The sequence below is a fragment of the Trachurus trachurus genome, assembly GCF_905171665.1.
Source record: "Trachurus trachurus genome assembly, chromosome: 20".
NCBI classification, from domain to species: Eukaryota; Metazoa; Chordata; class Actinopteri; order Carangiformes; family Carangidae; genus Trachurus; species Trachurus trachurus.
Window position 1 is genome coordinate 5,112,682 of NC_139911.1, and position 18,285 is coordinate 5,130,966.

At 44.9% G+C, this 18,285-nt stretch overlaps 1 protein-coding gene across 2 annotated transcripts in view; it reads right to left on the minus strand.

The window, feature by feature from the left end:
• The window catches only part of LOC311003773 (partitioning defective 3 homolog), a 377,802-nt gene that overhangs the window by 76,631 nt on the left and 282,886 nt on the right, over nucleotides 1-18,285 (minus strand). For both annotated transcript variants that reach the window (XM_083995614.1, XM_083995613.1), the window contains exons 20-21: nucleotides 12,591-12,719; nucleotides 3,462-3,785 (exon numbers count right to left, since the gene is read on the minus strand). In XM_083995614.1, coding sequence (XP_083851740.1) covers nucleotides 3,462-3,785; nucleotides 12,591-12,719 — 453 coding nt within the window. The remainder of the gene's footprint in view (nucleotides 1-3,461; nucleotides 3,786-12,590; nucleotides 12,720-18,285) is intronic.

Genomic DNA, 18,285 nt, shown 5'->3' on the forward strand with positions numbered 1-18,285 from the left:
CCAATTTTGCCGTCTTGGTGCATGGTACAGATCAGAAATGATTGAAAATTCTGTTATGCTGGCACTTTATAGTATGCAACTTCTATTAAGTTTAATTTAGAAATGCAAATTACTGTTTATATTTGTTATGATATGAAAGTGACGGGAGTCTTGAATCTGAATGTCTTTCAAGCTTTTTTTGTGAATCGTAAATAGAAAGCCTCTGAGCTAAATAAGAACCAGTGCATATTATTATATCTCAAAGGCAGCAAGACAAATATTACAGGCATACAGCCGGGGCTGGCGTACACAAGATATGCAAAGCGGCGAGAGGTGCAAAACAAAAAAGCAGTGTTGAACATGCAGTGCATATTTCAAATCAAATAACAACCCTCGCGACGGCTAATCCTGTCCCTGAAAGTAAAACTCCACACTGCACTATCAATACTGACGGCTCAGACCCCAAACTAAACATAAGCTTGTACGTATAATTAACATTCAATACTGAGCTTTCTGCGTTGAAATAAACCCATGAAGGTGAGAACTGATAAAACAAGAGAAAGGAAGAGACGAGATAAGACGGGTTCTTTTGTATGTTACACCGATGAATTTCAGAGAAACTATAATGTGTGTGTGAGCCGGGGCCCAGAGGAGAGGAGGCTAATGAATGTTGAACAGAAACATGGAGCAGGTTTCAAATGGGTAAATCTGAATAAACCAAAACAACCATTAAAGATGTATTTTAAAGTTACACCGAAGCAGCAGGAGGAACTTGGCCTTCAGCAGATCATTATTAATAGGTTTCCCTACTGTATCCCTACACAGAGCTTATTGACATCCCCACTGAGGATCAATAGCAGGGTGTCTATCACTGACCAACATCTGATCTGAATACAGCGGCCGACTGAAGCCCAATCAAGCGCCGCCTGTCCGTCTCTCTTCAACCAGCTGCCAGGATTATCGCCAGCTTCACTGCGTTGGGAGTGGGACAGTTTACTGTACAGTGAGCGGACGGCTGTGTGCGACACAGTGAAGGCCATCCTGAGGAAACAACACGTGGAGGTAACCTTCACTCTGGACGTATGGATCAGTGGCCTTCGCTAAGCCCCACGTGTATTGGCACATGGATTTAGCTTCAGCTATGGGAGAGGCCAGATAACCTTGTCATATCTGCTCTGACAGCCACGGGAGGGTCACAGGATGGATACATGTAAATCCTTATAAAAACACACACGCACACACACTCATCAGGCCTGCAGTGAAAGGTCACAGGAGGTAAAGCTGCTTGATTATGAATATTAAAATCATGATTATGCCTTTGTGTCTTTGGACACATGGTACGTTTAAAAAACATTTTATAACTAAGAACTGTTTCGATAAGTGGCACAGAAACTCATGCACAATATATTTAACTGTCTTAATTTATTTTACAAACAGCTCAGAGGAGCTAACTAACTAATTCACCAGCCAACAATGACTGATTACAGCGGTGCGCCTCAGTCACACTTCCTGCTGATCTCTTTCAGAATAAAGTCTAGCCGTAGTTGCACAATGGATTGTGTTAGTGTTAAAGGGATAGTTCAACATTTTTGGCATATTGGCCCATTGACATTATCCCTATAGTCATAGCAGTAGGTTTGTTACCTTTATTTGTCAGTGCAAGCTATTTTTAGAACTGCGGAGCAGAGCCGCGAGCTGCTCAGAGCTACGCTACGGAGGCTAATGGGATTTCTTGGTTTCCCTCATCAAACTGATCAAATACACAATCCAACAACTCCAAAATGCTCTGGTGGACAAGTTGTGACCTGCACATTCACCACGTTATGAGATAATAATGGACTGTCTTATTTTATTTCACAAACAGAGAGGAGCTAACTAACTACTGTAATTCGCCAGCCAACAATGAATGATTACAGCGGTTTCTTGTCGACCCCGCGGCACTGCTCTACCACACTTTTTAAAGAATAAAGAATAAAATCTAGCCGTAGTTGCACAATGGAAAATTACGGAATAATCCTTTTTCTTTCCTTGATTGTGTTGGTGTTAAAAAAAAAAAAATAACAATCAAAATCCGCACAAAGGTTGTTATTATTTAATCCATTTATACCTGCAGTCCCATGACGACTCATCTCTGCAGAGGAACGACTCATCAGTAAAAGATGTGCAACAGCGACTTGCAGTTTTGAAGCAAAGATGTGCAGCAGGTTATCAACACATCCAGAGTTCAAAGAGCTGAACTGTTTGATCTATTCCTCAGTTTGCTGATGACAAGTTGTGACAATTATATTGATTTCGCTCCGGTGGAGTTTTGTTGGAGTTTTGTTGGAAGTTTGGTGAAGTGAGGAGTCGTCACGTTGAATGTAGCAGGTTGAGTCACTTTCATTCACAGCACAAGAAACTATGATCCCTTTGTTTCAATTCCTGTTTACCGGAGCTGCCGCAGAAGTGAATAAACAAATAAAAGCATACAAGACGACTCGCTGATGCTCTGCATGGTTGTTGTCATCGCTTCAGAAATTCCTGTTGACATGGAGGTTATGAGCGATGCAACCCCCCTCCACACCCCCCCCACCCCCCAGCGACAAGAAACTGAACTCAGACGCGGCTTGACTCTCGGAGAAAGGTGTTTGAGAGGCCGCGGAGGATTACTGCTGGATCCGAGGATAATGAAAAAAAAAAAACACACGCTGCCTGATATTAAATTCTAACACATGGAGAACGGCTGATAGGCTGCTGGTGTTGTTTTACCTTGTCTCGGGATTCTGCCTGCTTTGCCTTGTGGGAGAAGCCGGTGATAACGCCGTGTAAAAATTCATTGTGTTCACTGTGCAGCATGACGAGTCACCCATGACACTCAGAGGTGAGCAAATAATCTCACACAACTGGTTCTACATTATAGATGAGGTGTAAACGAACAAGACGAACAGCAGCGAACACAGTCGCAGCAGAGAGGACTATTCATTTAGGTCTGAATGGGTTGCAAAATTCCGGGAATTTTCAAAGTTGGAAACTTTCCATGGGAATTAACGGGAATATATAGGAATTAACAGGAATACATGGCAATAAACGGGAGGAGTAGCATAATATTGGCTAAAACAACCAGATTGAAGTATACTTGTACACACCTCAGCACACTGCAGGGCTATTGAGGGCTATTTTCTTTCCCAACATTCATGCTTTTGTTGTTCAGTAAAATAATTGATTGTTCATACAAGAATTAAAACTTGATAAAGTTCTACTCACAAATAAATCTGTTGAAATTTCGTGTTTTTTAATTGTATTGCATGGATGTCTGCTTATGATAAAACAAAATATTTACATTTATGTTGGATACTATATAGTTTGTTTAAATTACCCCCAATTTCCAGTTCATTCCCATAATTTCCATGGAAAGTTTCCAATTTGGAATACTTCCAAAATTCCCCAGCTTAACTTCCCATGGAAAGTTTCTGGAAATTAACCGGATGGAAATTTTCCCCTACCTGTCTGGGGCTGCAGGGCGTCCGTTGCGAGGCTTGTTGACCTGGGCGTACAGGGCCTCCAGGGGCGGCCCGTTGCCCGGGGGGCCCGGGGGCAGCGGGGGCCCCGGGGGGAGGGGGGGGCTCTGGGGGCTCTGGGGGAGGTGGTAGTGGTGGTGGCTGTACGGCTCCACGCTGCTGCCGTCCAGCGACGAGTCCAGCGACCCGATGCCGGCGTAGGTGTGATCGTCGTCCGAGCTGAAGGTGCCGCTGATCACGTCCTGGATCTCTGCGTATTCCCGCTCCTTCGCCTGGCGCTCCCGCAGCTCCCGAGTCTTGGCCTGGATTCTGTGAAAAAACCAAAACGCATGGGTTTTTATAATAATCTTATTCCTTTAATTCAAACTGAAAAACATTTGCAACTTTCTCATGAGTTTAAGTATTTTTCAAAGAAGTGCTCTTCTTTGCCTTTATCTTAACTTTCTATCTGGCCACATTAAGCCAGTACAAATATTATACAATATTGATCAATTCATAAAAGATTCTTTCTATATCTTCCAGCCAGTGAGTCTCTTTCTTTATTATTTTGGTGGGGGTTAGCTATTTGTTCTGGCTCTGTGTGTTATTTCTACAAGATCAGAAAAAAAAAGTTTTCTTATAAACCCAAGGCAAATGTGATTAATCACAGATGACATCCAGTTATTTGTGAAAAATAAATCTACCTGGCAGGAGAAACAAAGACGTTGTATAATGGTATTTGAGATATTGAGTGGGAAGAAGTTCAGAAATGAGACGAGGTTCAGACCACGGATAATATTTCATCCGAGGTTCAGACGCTTCCAGCAGCAGCAGCAGCAGCAGCAGCAGCAGCAGCAGCAGAGAAAGTTTAATCTGAAGATATTGATCAGTCCAGACTTGGGAGGCCACTCCTCCTCCTCAAACTTCTAAAGTGGCTTTCTTCTCTTAAGTGACAGGTAATGAGGATGGAGAAAAATGTCTCCCCCTCTAGTGGGAGAAGCCGTGGAGTGTGTGAGGTTCTCGGAGCCATTAGTGGGCCGAGTGGACTGATCTTATCCCACTGGTGCTCTAACAAGAAGAAGGAGTGAGACAGTCAGACCTCCTCCTCCTCCTCTTTCACTGCAAAAACTCAACATCTATCTATCTATTTGTCTTATTTCTTGTCAAAATGTCTAATTTCTAGTCAAAACTAACCTCTTTCCACTTAAAATAAGATGCATCACCTAAAAATGAACTTGTTTTTAGATCATTTTCACTTGAAATAAGTAGAAAAATCTGCCAATGAAAGCAAATTTTTTGTGAAAGAAGTAAAAAGTGTCGAATTTTTATGTGACGAGTCTTGTTTTAAGTATAATGAGATTTGTTTTGACTAGAAATGACATTTTGACTAGAAATAAGACAAATATCCCCCCCCCCCCCTTCCGTGCCGCTCCTCTCCACGGGACAACTTCCACACAACAGAGCCTTTCACAGGACCTTTTCCTGTCTCGGCGAGCGGTTCCATGTGAATGCCCATCTGTCCGCAGCTAACAGGACTCAGTCATGGTGCTGCATGGGAGCTGGAGGAGAGCTGGCATTGTGAGGGGTCGGGGGGGAGAAGGGGTGAGGACAGGCGAGGGCGAGGGTGGGTGATGGTGGTGGTGGGGGAGGGGGGGAGTTGACCTCCCACTGCGGTGACCCTGGCAACAGCCACCAGTCTCCTCCTCACTGGTTCCAGATGTTGCATCCTCCGCTGTAGGGTAACACATGGATACAAGCACGCTACCGCTACCTCCCACTGCTGCAAGACTTCCCTGTTACCTCAGGTCATAAGTGACCTCTGACCCTCCCCTCTCCCCCAACGCCCCCTCCTCCTCCTCGCTGCTGCTGCTGCTCCTCGCTGATGATTGACAGGTTTAGAATAGAGTGAAAAATCCCCCCCCAAAGCCTAACTGTCTCTCCCATGTCTGTGTATTTTAATAACAGTAATCACATTTCAAACAATCACCATTTTTCAGTGCCGGATTAACCCAATTCCCACATCCTACCCATAGACTGCCTTGTTTATTTTTAGCCGCCAAAAATCCCATTTTCTCAGCATTATCTGCGGAATGAGATTTTGATGAAGGCCTGATGCAATGTTGCATGATATGCAGTCATCTATAAAGCCCCCTAAGCCGGGCTGGTGTCTCTTTGCATTGTCACGGACCAGGTACCAGCCTGGAAACGATCGCACTCCGAGCACCAGTGTGTGTGTGTGTCGTCTCACTTTTAGTTTGTGTTGTCAGGAAATAGGACACAGGCCTTACAGGGAGGAAAACACTAATTCCCAGAAGCCCTTTCACCTGCCATCTGGCTAAAGTGATGTCAGATCTCTGCCAGGAAGGAGCAGACAATGATGTTACCACAGGTTCACGGAAGTCCGCTGGGACCCCGAGCCCCTCTGGCGTTTTATGGACTAATCAAATTCATAAAAACGGCAATATTGACATTTGGGATGAGATAATGGCCTCGGCTAGACTGGCGACATGAAGCTAGAAGAGAGACAGAGAGAGAAAGACTTCTCTCGCAGGCCTCGGGAGTCTGACGTGGATAAAGCTAATAGGTGCATTTCAATAAAAGGGTATTAACAAGCAAAGATGCCACAGAGCAAATTGCAAATAGAGCCGTCCAGTGTGGGGATTTATTTTTTTTATAAACTCATCAACTTTGGAAATTAGTTTTTGTTTCAATTCACGGCGTCCATCTGTGTTTGTACAGAAAACACATCCACGGACTGAAGCTGTCATTCAGCGGCGAGGAGCTCATTTCAACTGGGTCTGGCTGCCAGAAAGAAAAAAAAAAAACTGGACAATGATACAGAGTTGGGTTTCAGTCTGTGGGGTCTCTGAGGTATATCCCCTGACAGACGACTTCTACCGATGTGTCAGGAATAAAACATGTCATGAAAATTACATGTACTGTATATGGATCGACTCTGCACTGTGAGCAGGTGCGTGTTAGGAAATTCAAAAGCTTCATTCATCCTGTGACACATCTCATCTGACTGCAGAGGATGGGGCTCAAATAACTTTGGTTTTCCTTTTAATTCTCAATCTGGTGAAACGTGAAACGTCTCAACAGCTGTTAGATTGCTGTGAAATTCAGTCAAGACATCCAGGTTCCCCTCAGGATGAAATGTTTTATCATCTCTTTTTATTTTCATTTATCATCATCAGGTCAAAATTTGAATATGTCCAACACTCTAACACTACGACATTAGCATGTAGGCTCACAGAGATAACACTCTGGCTGTAGACACTATATCACTATATTGTATCATATACACTACTCACAAAAAGTTAGGGATATTTGACAAGAAAAGTTCATGCTACAGTGATATTCTATCATGAAAGCCTATTAAGTAGAAGGATGCAATGGTCATTTCCTTATCTTATCTCAAACAAAAGCAGTGGTGGCTATAGCACAACAAACATCTCAATGTCTCTAACTAACTGTCTAATAACTTGATCAATTTGATCAAAGTGTTGTCTTGGTCTCATGATGCCAACATGTGAACATGGTGGAGAGAGAAGAGGACTGTATACAAACTGTCATTGAACCATTGAACCATTTAGTGGTTCAATGACAACTGAACCACTAAATCAGACGGTGCTTGTGATGTTTGTGGTTAATCACCTTGTTAGAGAAACAGCATGTTATTCAATAAGGACTGAAACATTGAACAACTGGACATGTGCATGCAAACGTTTAGAGACGGTTAAATTAAGTTCACCTGTAAAGGTTATAGTGCATTTTAGGCGGAATGTTTGTGTTAATATAAGTCTTAAATAGTTATATCTTCCGACAGCAATCACTTATATAGAGTGTTTGGTCTGAAACACGGGTCTGTCAGTCACTCTGCTCTGCTGTAAGCCGAGGAGAAAACTTTCCTTGTATCCTACAACCTTTATCCAATGAGGAGAGAGAACGACATAAAGGCCAAATGATGCGCGTGAATGTGGTGACGTAGGGACGAGGGCGGGGACTGCTAACTCCATCTGCTGACAGGAAGTTAGCCAAAACGACCGGATCTCTTACTTCTGCTTTAATCCAAAAGCCAAACATCCCTAACTTCTTGTGAGTAGTGTATATTATATCACTGTATTGGTCACTATATCTACAAATACATATGAGGAAAACATATAGGAAAAGTCCACTCCACTTACAGTAGGGGATGACAAAGGATGAATTATCTTTTTTAATAGTTTTTCAAAGAGATTGGTTAACAAGAGCTAAGCACACCTGATCTCCTTATTACCGTACAGAAGTTATTCTGACAACATGAATAAAAACACAATATAAAAGTATTTCATTTGGGACGGGGTTTGAGTGTTGTACTGTAATATTCTCATTAGCTCCAAACTCTCACACCTGCCAACCGCGTCCCTTCTTGGGCTAAAACCTGCGACGGCTGCTCCACTTCCAACTCCCCTCTCCTGAGAGACCACCCCCACAATGTACCATATATACTCCATTAGCCAATTAATGGCCCAGCATGTTAACACTGAGGAAAGTGCTGCCCACACTAAACACGTTATTACTGTACAGGCCCCAATTACCAGCCCTTCTCTCCTCTCTTCTCCTCTCATACGGGAGGAGAGGACACTGCAGCTCTTAATGCAATCAGCCCAGGGAGGTTTCATTTCAAAAAGAAAAAAAAAAAAGGGGGACAAGGCAGCTTTAGTGTTTCACAGCAGCCCCCGCTGTGGATCTTCATTTTTATTTTAATTATACAGATGACGGCGGAGAAGTTAGAGGAGTATTACATCAGTAATTGCGGCGTTTTCTTTTGTGTTGTCCACATTTTCCTGACCTCACACGCACCTTTAAATCAGAATCCTCGCTTGTTCTTCATAACGGAGCAGAGGAAAGGCATTTCCTCCAGGCCTGACAGTCTAGACAGTCTAATGCTGAGGCTTTCAGGGCAGCTGAAGTTCAACTCCTAATCCACTGACTGACCATGTCTTCAAGAAAATTAGGTGTCAGCCAGATACAGCTATTCTTTCTTTGTCCCCTTAACATCTTTATTTTTTATTCCCACAGTCATTGTCACTAAACTTAGGCTGAAAATGTCAAACTCCTGCACATGAACTAAAGCTAGGAATTCGTAACGATGCTGTTTCGTTCCAGCAACCAGAAGAAAGTGTCACGTTAAGTAATTACTTTAACATATTATATGTGCAGAATGAGAAGCCGGGTGTAAAGTGGGAGCGAGGTGTCAGTCCTCCCTCTCCCCTCGGAATAAATCTCATTGTTTATCCACCAGGGCTGTTGTTTTGGACCGACAGACTCCTCCATATGTTTGACAGTGTTTAATCTACCCAAAAGGAGGCGTGGAGGAGGAGGAGGAGGAGGAGGAGGGTGTAGGTGGTGGTGGTGGGGGGGGGGGGGGGGGGGGGGGGGGGGGGGGTGTCTGTACTCTCAGACACTCATTTTGAAGTCAACAGACTTTGTAGAGTTTGAAAGGCTGTCTCTTCAATATGCATTGTTACCACGGTGGATGAAACAGAATGTATTTGCTCTCTAACTTTCTCATCCAGCTGCCTTGAATAGATCTTTCTTTTCAGCACCCCCCCCCCCCACACACACACACACACACACTCCTCCTTCCCCATCAAAACATGCTCCATTGTTCTGAAGTGCAGATGGAGGGCAGAACGTATCTGAATCTAATCAAAGTGCAGTAAATGACTCTGCGTGCAGCTGTCTGTGCAGAATCGCAAAACTCTGATAGCCTTTTTTCTATGTGTGTGTGTGTGTGTGTGTGTGTGTGTGTGTGTGTGTGTGTGTGTGTTGACTCTCGGCCCATAACGGCGTAATGCAATCACACAGAGATAATTGTCCAAGTTTCGTGGTGTTAATTCGCAGTGTTAATAATCACATTAACTTGCTGTAGGTATCAATATAATTACAAATGTAATCACACTTCCCAATCAGCCAGTTGTAGCTTCCCTTGAACTCTCTATGCAAATGAGACTCAAATAGGATACTGAAATAATGAGATGGTTTGACAAAGTGGAATGATAACGCCGGTGCCACAATCACTGTGAAAGGGAGGGATCTGCCTTCTGGCAAACTTTCTTTTTTGTGTGTGTGTGTGTGTGTATGTGTGTGTGTGTGTGTGTGTGGACGCCGGACGAACAAACGAAGGAACGTGGCATAATAAAAAAGACCGAATTCTCCTAATCCTTGTTTGTTGTTTGTCAAAATATGAATTCTGCTGACCGACCCTCTCCTGAAACACTGCTCAAGTTTTGTTTGTGGAGAGTCAGCAGGAAGTCTAACAACAGAGAAGAGGAAACAGGCCACACACACACACACACACATACACATACACACACACAAAAAAAAGTCAGTGATGTGCTCTGCTGCGGTCTGGGGAACGGGAACAAGGCGAGTGGCAGTGGAGTGCTGGCCGCTGATTAGAAGCCAACCGGAGCCCAGCAGATAAGAGAGAATGGACATCATAATCAGCCTCCACAGAGAAAGACAGAGAGAATGAAGTTCAGTTCAGGCGGAAAATGAGGAAGGAACATTGTCAGGTCGTCTTTGTGCGCTCTCCACTTTGGCCGGGAAAATATAGTTTCAGGGCGAGAGCATGTGCAGAGATAAGTCAGAGGCTGATAGAAGCTGCACCAACACCACCTGCCCTGCGTGTGTGTGTGTGTGGCTCTCTCTTCTCTCCCCCGGTGGCCTCGCATGAATGAGGGCCACAGCCACAGTAACCACCCAGGGTCCAATCAGAGAGCTTGTTGTCTCCAAAGCCCCTCTCAACGTGAGCCAATCAGATAGGGGCGTCTCGGGGTGCTGTCCGCCGGCATAAAGAAACCACAGTAATGGCTGCCGCCGCTGGGCTGAACAGTGGTTTAGAGAAAACAGCCCTGAACCGCGGGATCTAATGCTGCTTTGATGAGACATGAAACAGCCAATCACAGGCTGCGGTGGAAAATCTGCCAGATTTTTTCTTTACTTTTTTTTTTTTTTTTAAAGCAAAACAAACACGGCTGATAGATAACCGCTCCTCGTCGAGTCGCTGCTCTGCTGCTCCGGTAATAAAGTCAAAGTTTTATGTACTGCCTCCTCCATCATGGCCGACAAGTTATCAATTAGAAGAACATTCTTACCCAAAATAAACTCCTTGCGTCTTGTCAGGACCGCAGGCCAAACCATAAATGGCATGAATCATATCAAGGTCAGAGTTTTAAATATATAACCGAAGCCGCCTTATTGCAGGGCAGAGAGGGCAGGTTTTATGAATTAATCTGTCTCACCTCCTCGCTGACTCCTATTTTGAATCGCTAAAAGCCCCTGTCAGAAGCGTCTGCTTGAATTAATGATCGCTAATGTCAGCCGAGCCGGGGAGTTTGGCTGCGGCCCATCCCCGGGGTCGCGCGGACACGTTGCGCCGGCTGACGATTTGCCAGCTTCAGAAACCTGTTACAGAGTCCGATCCATAATTTCATAAACGCGCTGTGAAAATGGTCCTGTCTCCGTGGCAGCGGCGTAATCAATCAAGACTGTGTTTCCTTAAGCGGAGACCTACGACAATCAAACGCAGCACCTTGGGAGTGCGATATAGTAATGCAAGGCCCCCCAAAAAAATACAAGAAGTAATGGATTTCTGAGCTGTCGTCCCGCTGAACCTTAATGCTTTGAATATCGACTTGGCTTCATGGCAGGTTGGTTTATTATTACCCACCGCCATTTCCCTCAGGATTCCCTTTCCATTAACCATGGGACAATCCTGGCCTGGGCTGAGTGATGGGATTTGGGAACAGGTACAAAAAGAAAGAATTAGGTTGCCCTCCAGCACATGGGAGCTGGGACTGGAGCTCACACATGCAGAACGGACACAAACAAGACAGCGAATGAGAATGTGCTGTAAGACAAAGCAGCAGACAAAGAATCTGGTTGACAGTGGTGGAAGAAAAAGAAGCAGGATTTAAATAGAGGATGTGTGTGTGTTTTGTGGGCGAAGGCGAAGGCGAAGGGGGCTGCAGCAGCTCTACACATCTCATCTCATGCCCGCCGCCGCTGTGCATCTGTGTTGATTCTGCTGCTTAGCATGACAGTCGTTTGGGAGCCGCTCAAAGGGGGACAGATCTGGATGGAGAGCCAGGTCCGCCGGTCTCCGGGGTGCAGCGGAGGGAAATATGTTGGGCCCTCGGCCAGAGGAGGGGGCTCGCATCCTCGCATCCGCCGTGGAGAGGAGGACCATCACCGCAAGTCAGAGCTGAATGCTGACAAGCCATGGAGCTACAGCTTTTTCACCAGGGCCTCCAGATGTTCCATTCAGCAGGGAAGAGGCCCTTTGTGAGTGGTTTTTTGTGCATATACTTGTTTGTGTTGGTGCCACTGTGCGTTTTCGACAGCCATCCACCCCCCCCCCCCCCCCCCCCCCCCCCACCACCCCCCTATAAGAGGGAGCGGTATCAAGCCCTATTGTTTTTATTCAATTAGCTGTCATTACCAACCGCAGTTTGATTACTGAGTTCATTTGGCTGGTGGGGGAACAATGGAGGCAGCAAGCTGTCTTTTCATCCACCCTGCCACCAATATTGTCTTCCCCGCTGGAGAGAATTAAATGGGGCTTGTCTGTGAGGGATGAGGCAGCACGCGCCGCAAGGAAAAGAAAAAAAAAAGACCCAATGCTTTGCCTAATTCTTCTGGACGTCCTGATGTCCACAAAACACCCGAGGACACGGAGCCAAGAAGGGCCGCGGAGAAAGGAGCCGGGTATTCTTGAGCGATTAGCAACCTGGGAGAAGACAAATGCTCGGGCTCCATCGATTTCACTATTACAACGTGCACCATTCAATCACGCCAAATCCACAGGGGCCTCACCAGCAGCATTAGGAGGTCAGTGCCTCTGAATGGCAACAGGAAACAACAATCCATAAATGATCTATTTAATGTACTGATATAAAAGAAAAAGGACGTTTCACAAATTGACATCTGAGTGCTTTCCCAGAATTCCCCCAACCTTGCTCCACCATTTTGTTAATTAGGTAGTTTGCTAATTTTCCTTTCAGCGTAGTGTCCCCCTCTTTTGTTCAGCCGGGGACTAAATTGTTGAGGCTTTTAGCAACACAAGCTCAGACTATAAGCACTCACCTCTCTTGTTCCAGCCTCATCCGATGGGTCTCCTCCTCCGACGCCTGCATGTCCTCGGCTTTAGATTTACCGGAGCTCTTCCTCTCCATCCTGTCCCCCGGCCGCTCGTCCTTTCGGTGCTTCACAAACCTGAGTAAAAGAGAAGGGCAGAGAGGATTTAATTGAGGCCCAAGCTTTAGTTTTTTTTTCTCCCCCAGCAGCAGCAGCAGCAGCAGCAGCAGTGTGTCTATTCCTTTGTCCAGGAATTTCATTTGAAATACTCAGTAGGAAATTAAAGTGTCAAACTGTCAAAATCTTCAGTTTGTAGTTGGGAGACAGCTCAGGAGGCTCCCTGGGCACCCATTGGTTATTGGTAGAGCAACTTGGCCTTTTTCATATAAATGTAATAAAAATGCAGCAAGGCATATCAGGAGATAACTCAAGACTCTGGTCCACAGGACGGCGGAGACGAGATGCAGTGTGTGTGTGTGTGTGTGTGTGTGCAGGAAGCCAACGAGGGGCCTGGAGAGCTCGGTGCAGTGCAGCTGAACAAAACACACAAGTAAATAAAGGAAACGTCTCTATCACTGCTGGAAATACACACAACACGCCGTGCACTCACAGAGAAACTCCTCACAAGTCTTTCCAGGAGGATGAGCTTCTCATCAGTGTGTTGGAAAAAGATCTCAAATATAATATTTTTTTTGTAATCTTGTGTATTTGCAGATTTCTGCTGTAAATCTGCTTATTATGAGCGCATGGTTTCAAATAATATTTGTCTCAAAGACCCCTGAGCTCCCCCCGTGTCTCCCCTTCCTCAGCTGAGTTTGCTCGGAGTGAGAGGAGCAATGACAGCTCAGGATTTAGTTTGGAGTGGGAGGGTGGAGAGGGAGGGAACAAACTACCTGCAACCCGGGTGAAATGTAAGCAGAGGAAGTGGCATCATTTGTAACTTTCTCGACGGTGTCGCAAACTTTTACATTTTAATGACGGGAGTGACACGCCGGTGGCAGTAAATCCGTGACAGCTTTACAGGAGGTGAGAATAAGCCAAGCCGATGATCGTAAATTCCTCTGGTCGGGGGCCGAGCTCGGAGCTCCACGAATAAATGACTGGTGACTCCCGAGTGTGAGAAAATGATTGGGGGATAGAAAAATAGAAAAGGACGCGTTCAGTTGACAGGAGGATAGTACATCCACAGAGCTCCACACACACACATGCACACACATGTCGTCTGACTCAGTGGCTGAGACTTTATTATTCACAACAAAGTGCCTTGTGGGTAACGCTTCGATCTGATGCCAACTTTATACATGTGCGCGGAGTTTAGGGATGAAAGATGAAACTCTCTGATGAGGCAGAGCGGGAAAGGACAATATCATGATGAAAGCGTGATGTCATTTCCTGTTGCTGCACACTGAGGCCAGCTGTGGAGGAAGTCACTAAACGCCAGGATACAGAAAAAGGAAGCATTACAGACAGATATCCAGGAAGTGCACATGATGATCATTTCACACAAGGACATCTGTACACCATATACTGTAGAGCAGACTGATCTTTCCTGTGTCTGCTATGATACATAATGTAATGGATTGGTTGTCAATACACATATATATCTAAATATGAACCTGTGAAGACTTATTAAAGGGATAGTTCACCCAAAATTGAAATTTCAACTTCAACTCATTATCTCCTCCCCCTCATGTGGACTAAGGGCTGGGAGAAGTTTCAGAGTCCTCCGTGGCTTCTCTGAGTTACAGGGGGTCTCGGCGTAGCAGTGCATGTCCATATAACGGTTGCAAATGGATACAAACGGTCTTCGTAACAAAAAGACACACCAAAAAACATCCAAATACCTCCATGCTGCTCGTATGTAATGTCCGTCTTGTATTGAAGCCCCGAAATGTGAAATTGTCCTGAAAAAAAAAATTCAATAAGTCAATATTTCAAGCTTGTTTGTAGTGGAAGCTTCTCGAAGCTCCTCTTCCCCATTCGTCAAAATTGGACGAACCAGGAAGAGGAGCTTCCGCTACAAAACAAGCTTGAAATATATACTTATTTGATTTTTTCCGGGACAATTTCGCATTTCGGGGTATCCATTTGCAACCGTTATATGGACATGCACTGCTACGCCGAGACCCCCTGTAACTCAGAGAAGCAACGGATAACTCTGAAACTTCTCCCAGCCCTTAGTCGACATGAGGGTGAGTAGATAATGAGTGAAATTTCAATTTTGGTTGAACTATCCTTTTAAATAATATAAGCATCTGAACAGCATGTTGATACACGCTGGTAACTATACCAGCAGGGATTATCTTACACAGGAGGTGAGGACTGGTCATTGCATAGACATGAATGTTGTAGTTGTAATTGAGGTTGGGCGTTTATAATCAAGGCAGGACATCGGTTAATTGCGTCTTTTAATCGTGCCTTAGGAGGGTGAAGCACGGGAGGCTCGACTAAGACCATAAATTAAAACCAAATCAGACTCACAGGTAAATATGAAGGAATATCTGAGAGAAGCGATGTGTTCAACATGCTGTAAGTGAACAACTTGACTCAGACATCACATCTCAAACGAAAACAGAAGAAGCCACTCAGCAGCTGCTGCAGGATATGAGCTGACCCGGAGGCAAAGAGCCAAGCTGCACACAAATAAATCTCTCTATGTAACAATATGAATGCAATTATAAAGTCTGGAGATGATGTGCAATCCTGTTTTGATTGCATATTATCTCAACTGCTCTGAAGTGCATCTCGGCCATGATGGAGAGATTAGACGAGGTATAAGAACACAAACCGTCTCTTGCCTGAGGAGAAGCTGAGAAGGATCTGGGTAAGATCAATGTTTACATGAGCTGAAACTAAACTTCTTAAAACAAGAAACTACTGGAAGTCAGAACGTGCACACATTTCTGGTATATGTTTTTCGTACTAACTTGTCACATGCTACAAGCTTCAAATGTGAAAACTCAATAAACTATTTAAGCTCTGCAAACCTCGTATGTTTTGATTTTTAGGGCTCATGATTGTCAGGCTGGTGGAAACCAGGCCACTTACTGCAACAAATATGATGATTGTAGAGACGAGGCAATAACAGGAAGTGTACGGGCATCGGGGAGTGTGGTCACAAGTGACAAGAAATTCAATAAATATAATCACAGAAAAGGACTGAGGTTTTATTGAGTGTTTGTATAGAGTAATGTAACTCGATGTTCCTGTATTGTGAACACAGACATTGATTATGACGTTCCTCGTGGGCTTTTTTTTTTTTTGAGGCAGTCCCGCTCAATTTCAGGCGGTGGCGGGACAGGAGGAAGCGTTAAGCTCTGCAGCCTCTCAGCCTCACGGTTTATTTTTACCTTCCTCAGAGCTGAGCTTTATTTGACAGTTTGAAAACTTTCTTCCAAAGCCGGGAAAAGAAAAAATCACATCAGACAAGGTTGACTTTGGGCCAGTTAGACGTGAATAAATTCATGAAATGGGAGAACTGTTTCCCTCACAGATGTTTATTATTCAACTTTACATTAAAAGCAGCCAGGAGCTTTGTGCAAATGGCTTCTCTGTGGTACAGCGGCTGCTTTGGAAGTGTAATCTTTTGAATGTGCTGCGGCCTGGTGGGAGATCCCAGTTTGTGGCTGCGCGGGGAGGGTGAGCCGGCGGGAGGCTGAGCCATGCAGTGATATGTGGCTTTCTTTTGTAGCACAGATAGCATACATTACCTGATTAATTAATCAACAAATGGCCCTGGTAAGGGCATAAAAACTGTTGAGCTGTGGGGCCGGGAAGGCTAATAATAGTCAACCTGCTATCTATCACCAGGGCAGGTGGCAGTTGCCCTCACCTCACTTCAAAGACTTTCATTAACTTCCTCAGGAAAATTCACCTTCCTCCTTTTCTCTCTCTGACCCCTCCTAAAAAAAACATAAAATAACCTGAAGGAGACAAACTCAGCATTTTTCTTCGTCTTCTTCTTCTTCTGGATCGACATTAATACAGTTAGGGATTTGTCATAGTGGAACATATTGGCGGATTAGACTGAGCAGGAAGGACCCTGGGCGTGCAGCAGCTCCCATATGAAAGGCTATTCCCCCACCGCCGGTGGCTGGAGAAGGAGGGCCCACATCAAAGCGGAGGCGGAGGAGAGGGACGAGCCTACCAGAGCTATTAGAAGGCTCGGGACACTTGTCGGTTCATTGGCGACAACGCGGCTCTGCCCTTCACTTGAGCGCGGGAGACCGTCGTGGAACACGGGATTAGCCACCAAACCATCAATGACGCACAAACTCCGATGTAATATACTGTATATTTCTACACTTAACATTTACTCAGAGGGGAGAGAGAGCTCAGAGATCTGTGGCAGCAACAGTGTGTGTGTTAAAGGGATAGTTAAACATTTTGGCAGATTGGCCCATTACCATTATCGCTATAGTTTTGTTACCTTTAATTGTTGGTGCAAGCTGCTCAGAGCTACGCTACGGAGGTTAATGGGATTTCTTGGTTTCCCTCATCAAACTCATCAAATACACAATCCAACAACTCCAAAACGCTCTGGTGGACAAGTTGTGACCTGCACATTCACCACGCTATGAGATAATAACACTATGTTACGAGACAGAGTTGTTTTAGAGGTAAATTCATGCAATTAAATTCATTGCCTTTAGGGACAGTTTTTCAGCAAGCAGTCTCTGCATTTGCCTCTAAAACAACTCTGTCTGGTAACGTTCTGTTATTATCTCATAGCGTGGTGAATGTGCAGGTCACAACTTGTCCACCAGAGCGTTTTGGAGTTGTTGGATTGTGTATTTGATGAGTTTGATGAGGGAAACCAAGAAATCCCATTAGCCTCCGTAGCGTAGCTCTGAGCAGCTTGCGGCTCTGCTCCGCCGTTCTAAAAATAGCTTGCATCGACAATTAAAGGAACCGAACCTACTGCTATGACTATAGCGATAATGGCAATGGGCCAATTTGCCAAAATGTTGAACTATCCCTTTAACACACACACACTGTCCCAACTCTCTCTCTCTCACACACACACCTGTCTCTGGGAGATAAGTGTCTCATTGGAGAAATGAAGGGGAATCTGATACAAGAGAGGAATGATCCTGAGCTCATCTGAGTGCGAGGAGGGAAGAGAGAAACTTGTTTCTATGAAAACTCTGGAGCCCCCGTATTGGCACATTGGCATTAATCAGGGCTGGCAGCAGGATACTTGTATTGAGAGTGAGGTTGTTGAGGCTTGATAATAAGATATTGATTGGCAGCTGCAAGTCCTGGGGAGAATGACAATGGAGTACGCACAGATACACCGCGGTTTGGCAAGGAGAACTTGTTCTGGCCCAGAAAGTCCGACCAGTCAGTTTTTTTTAGTTTTTTTTTATAAAATGTAAAAAAATACGACCTTCGAATTTCGATGTCATTGTTTTAATATAATCTAAATTCAACACAAGTACATGAGCTATTAAATTCAGCATGAACACCCATTTTTTGACCTTGCAGCACAGTAGCAGACTCTGTTACCTCTCCCCTCGGCTCGCTGGTCGAAAGCCTACCTCTGAATTAAGATGATTCTGTTAAATGGCCATTTGACTTGCAACGGTGGCTATTTGAGCAACAGCTGGACGTGCCCGTTCGAGCCGGTTGAACAATGATCAGCCATTTACATCCTCATAAAGCTCTGATCTTCTCCTGCTTCCCTCCACTGGACCGAAACTCC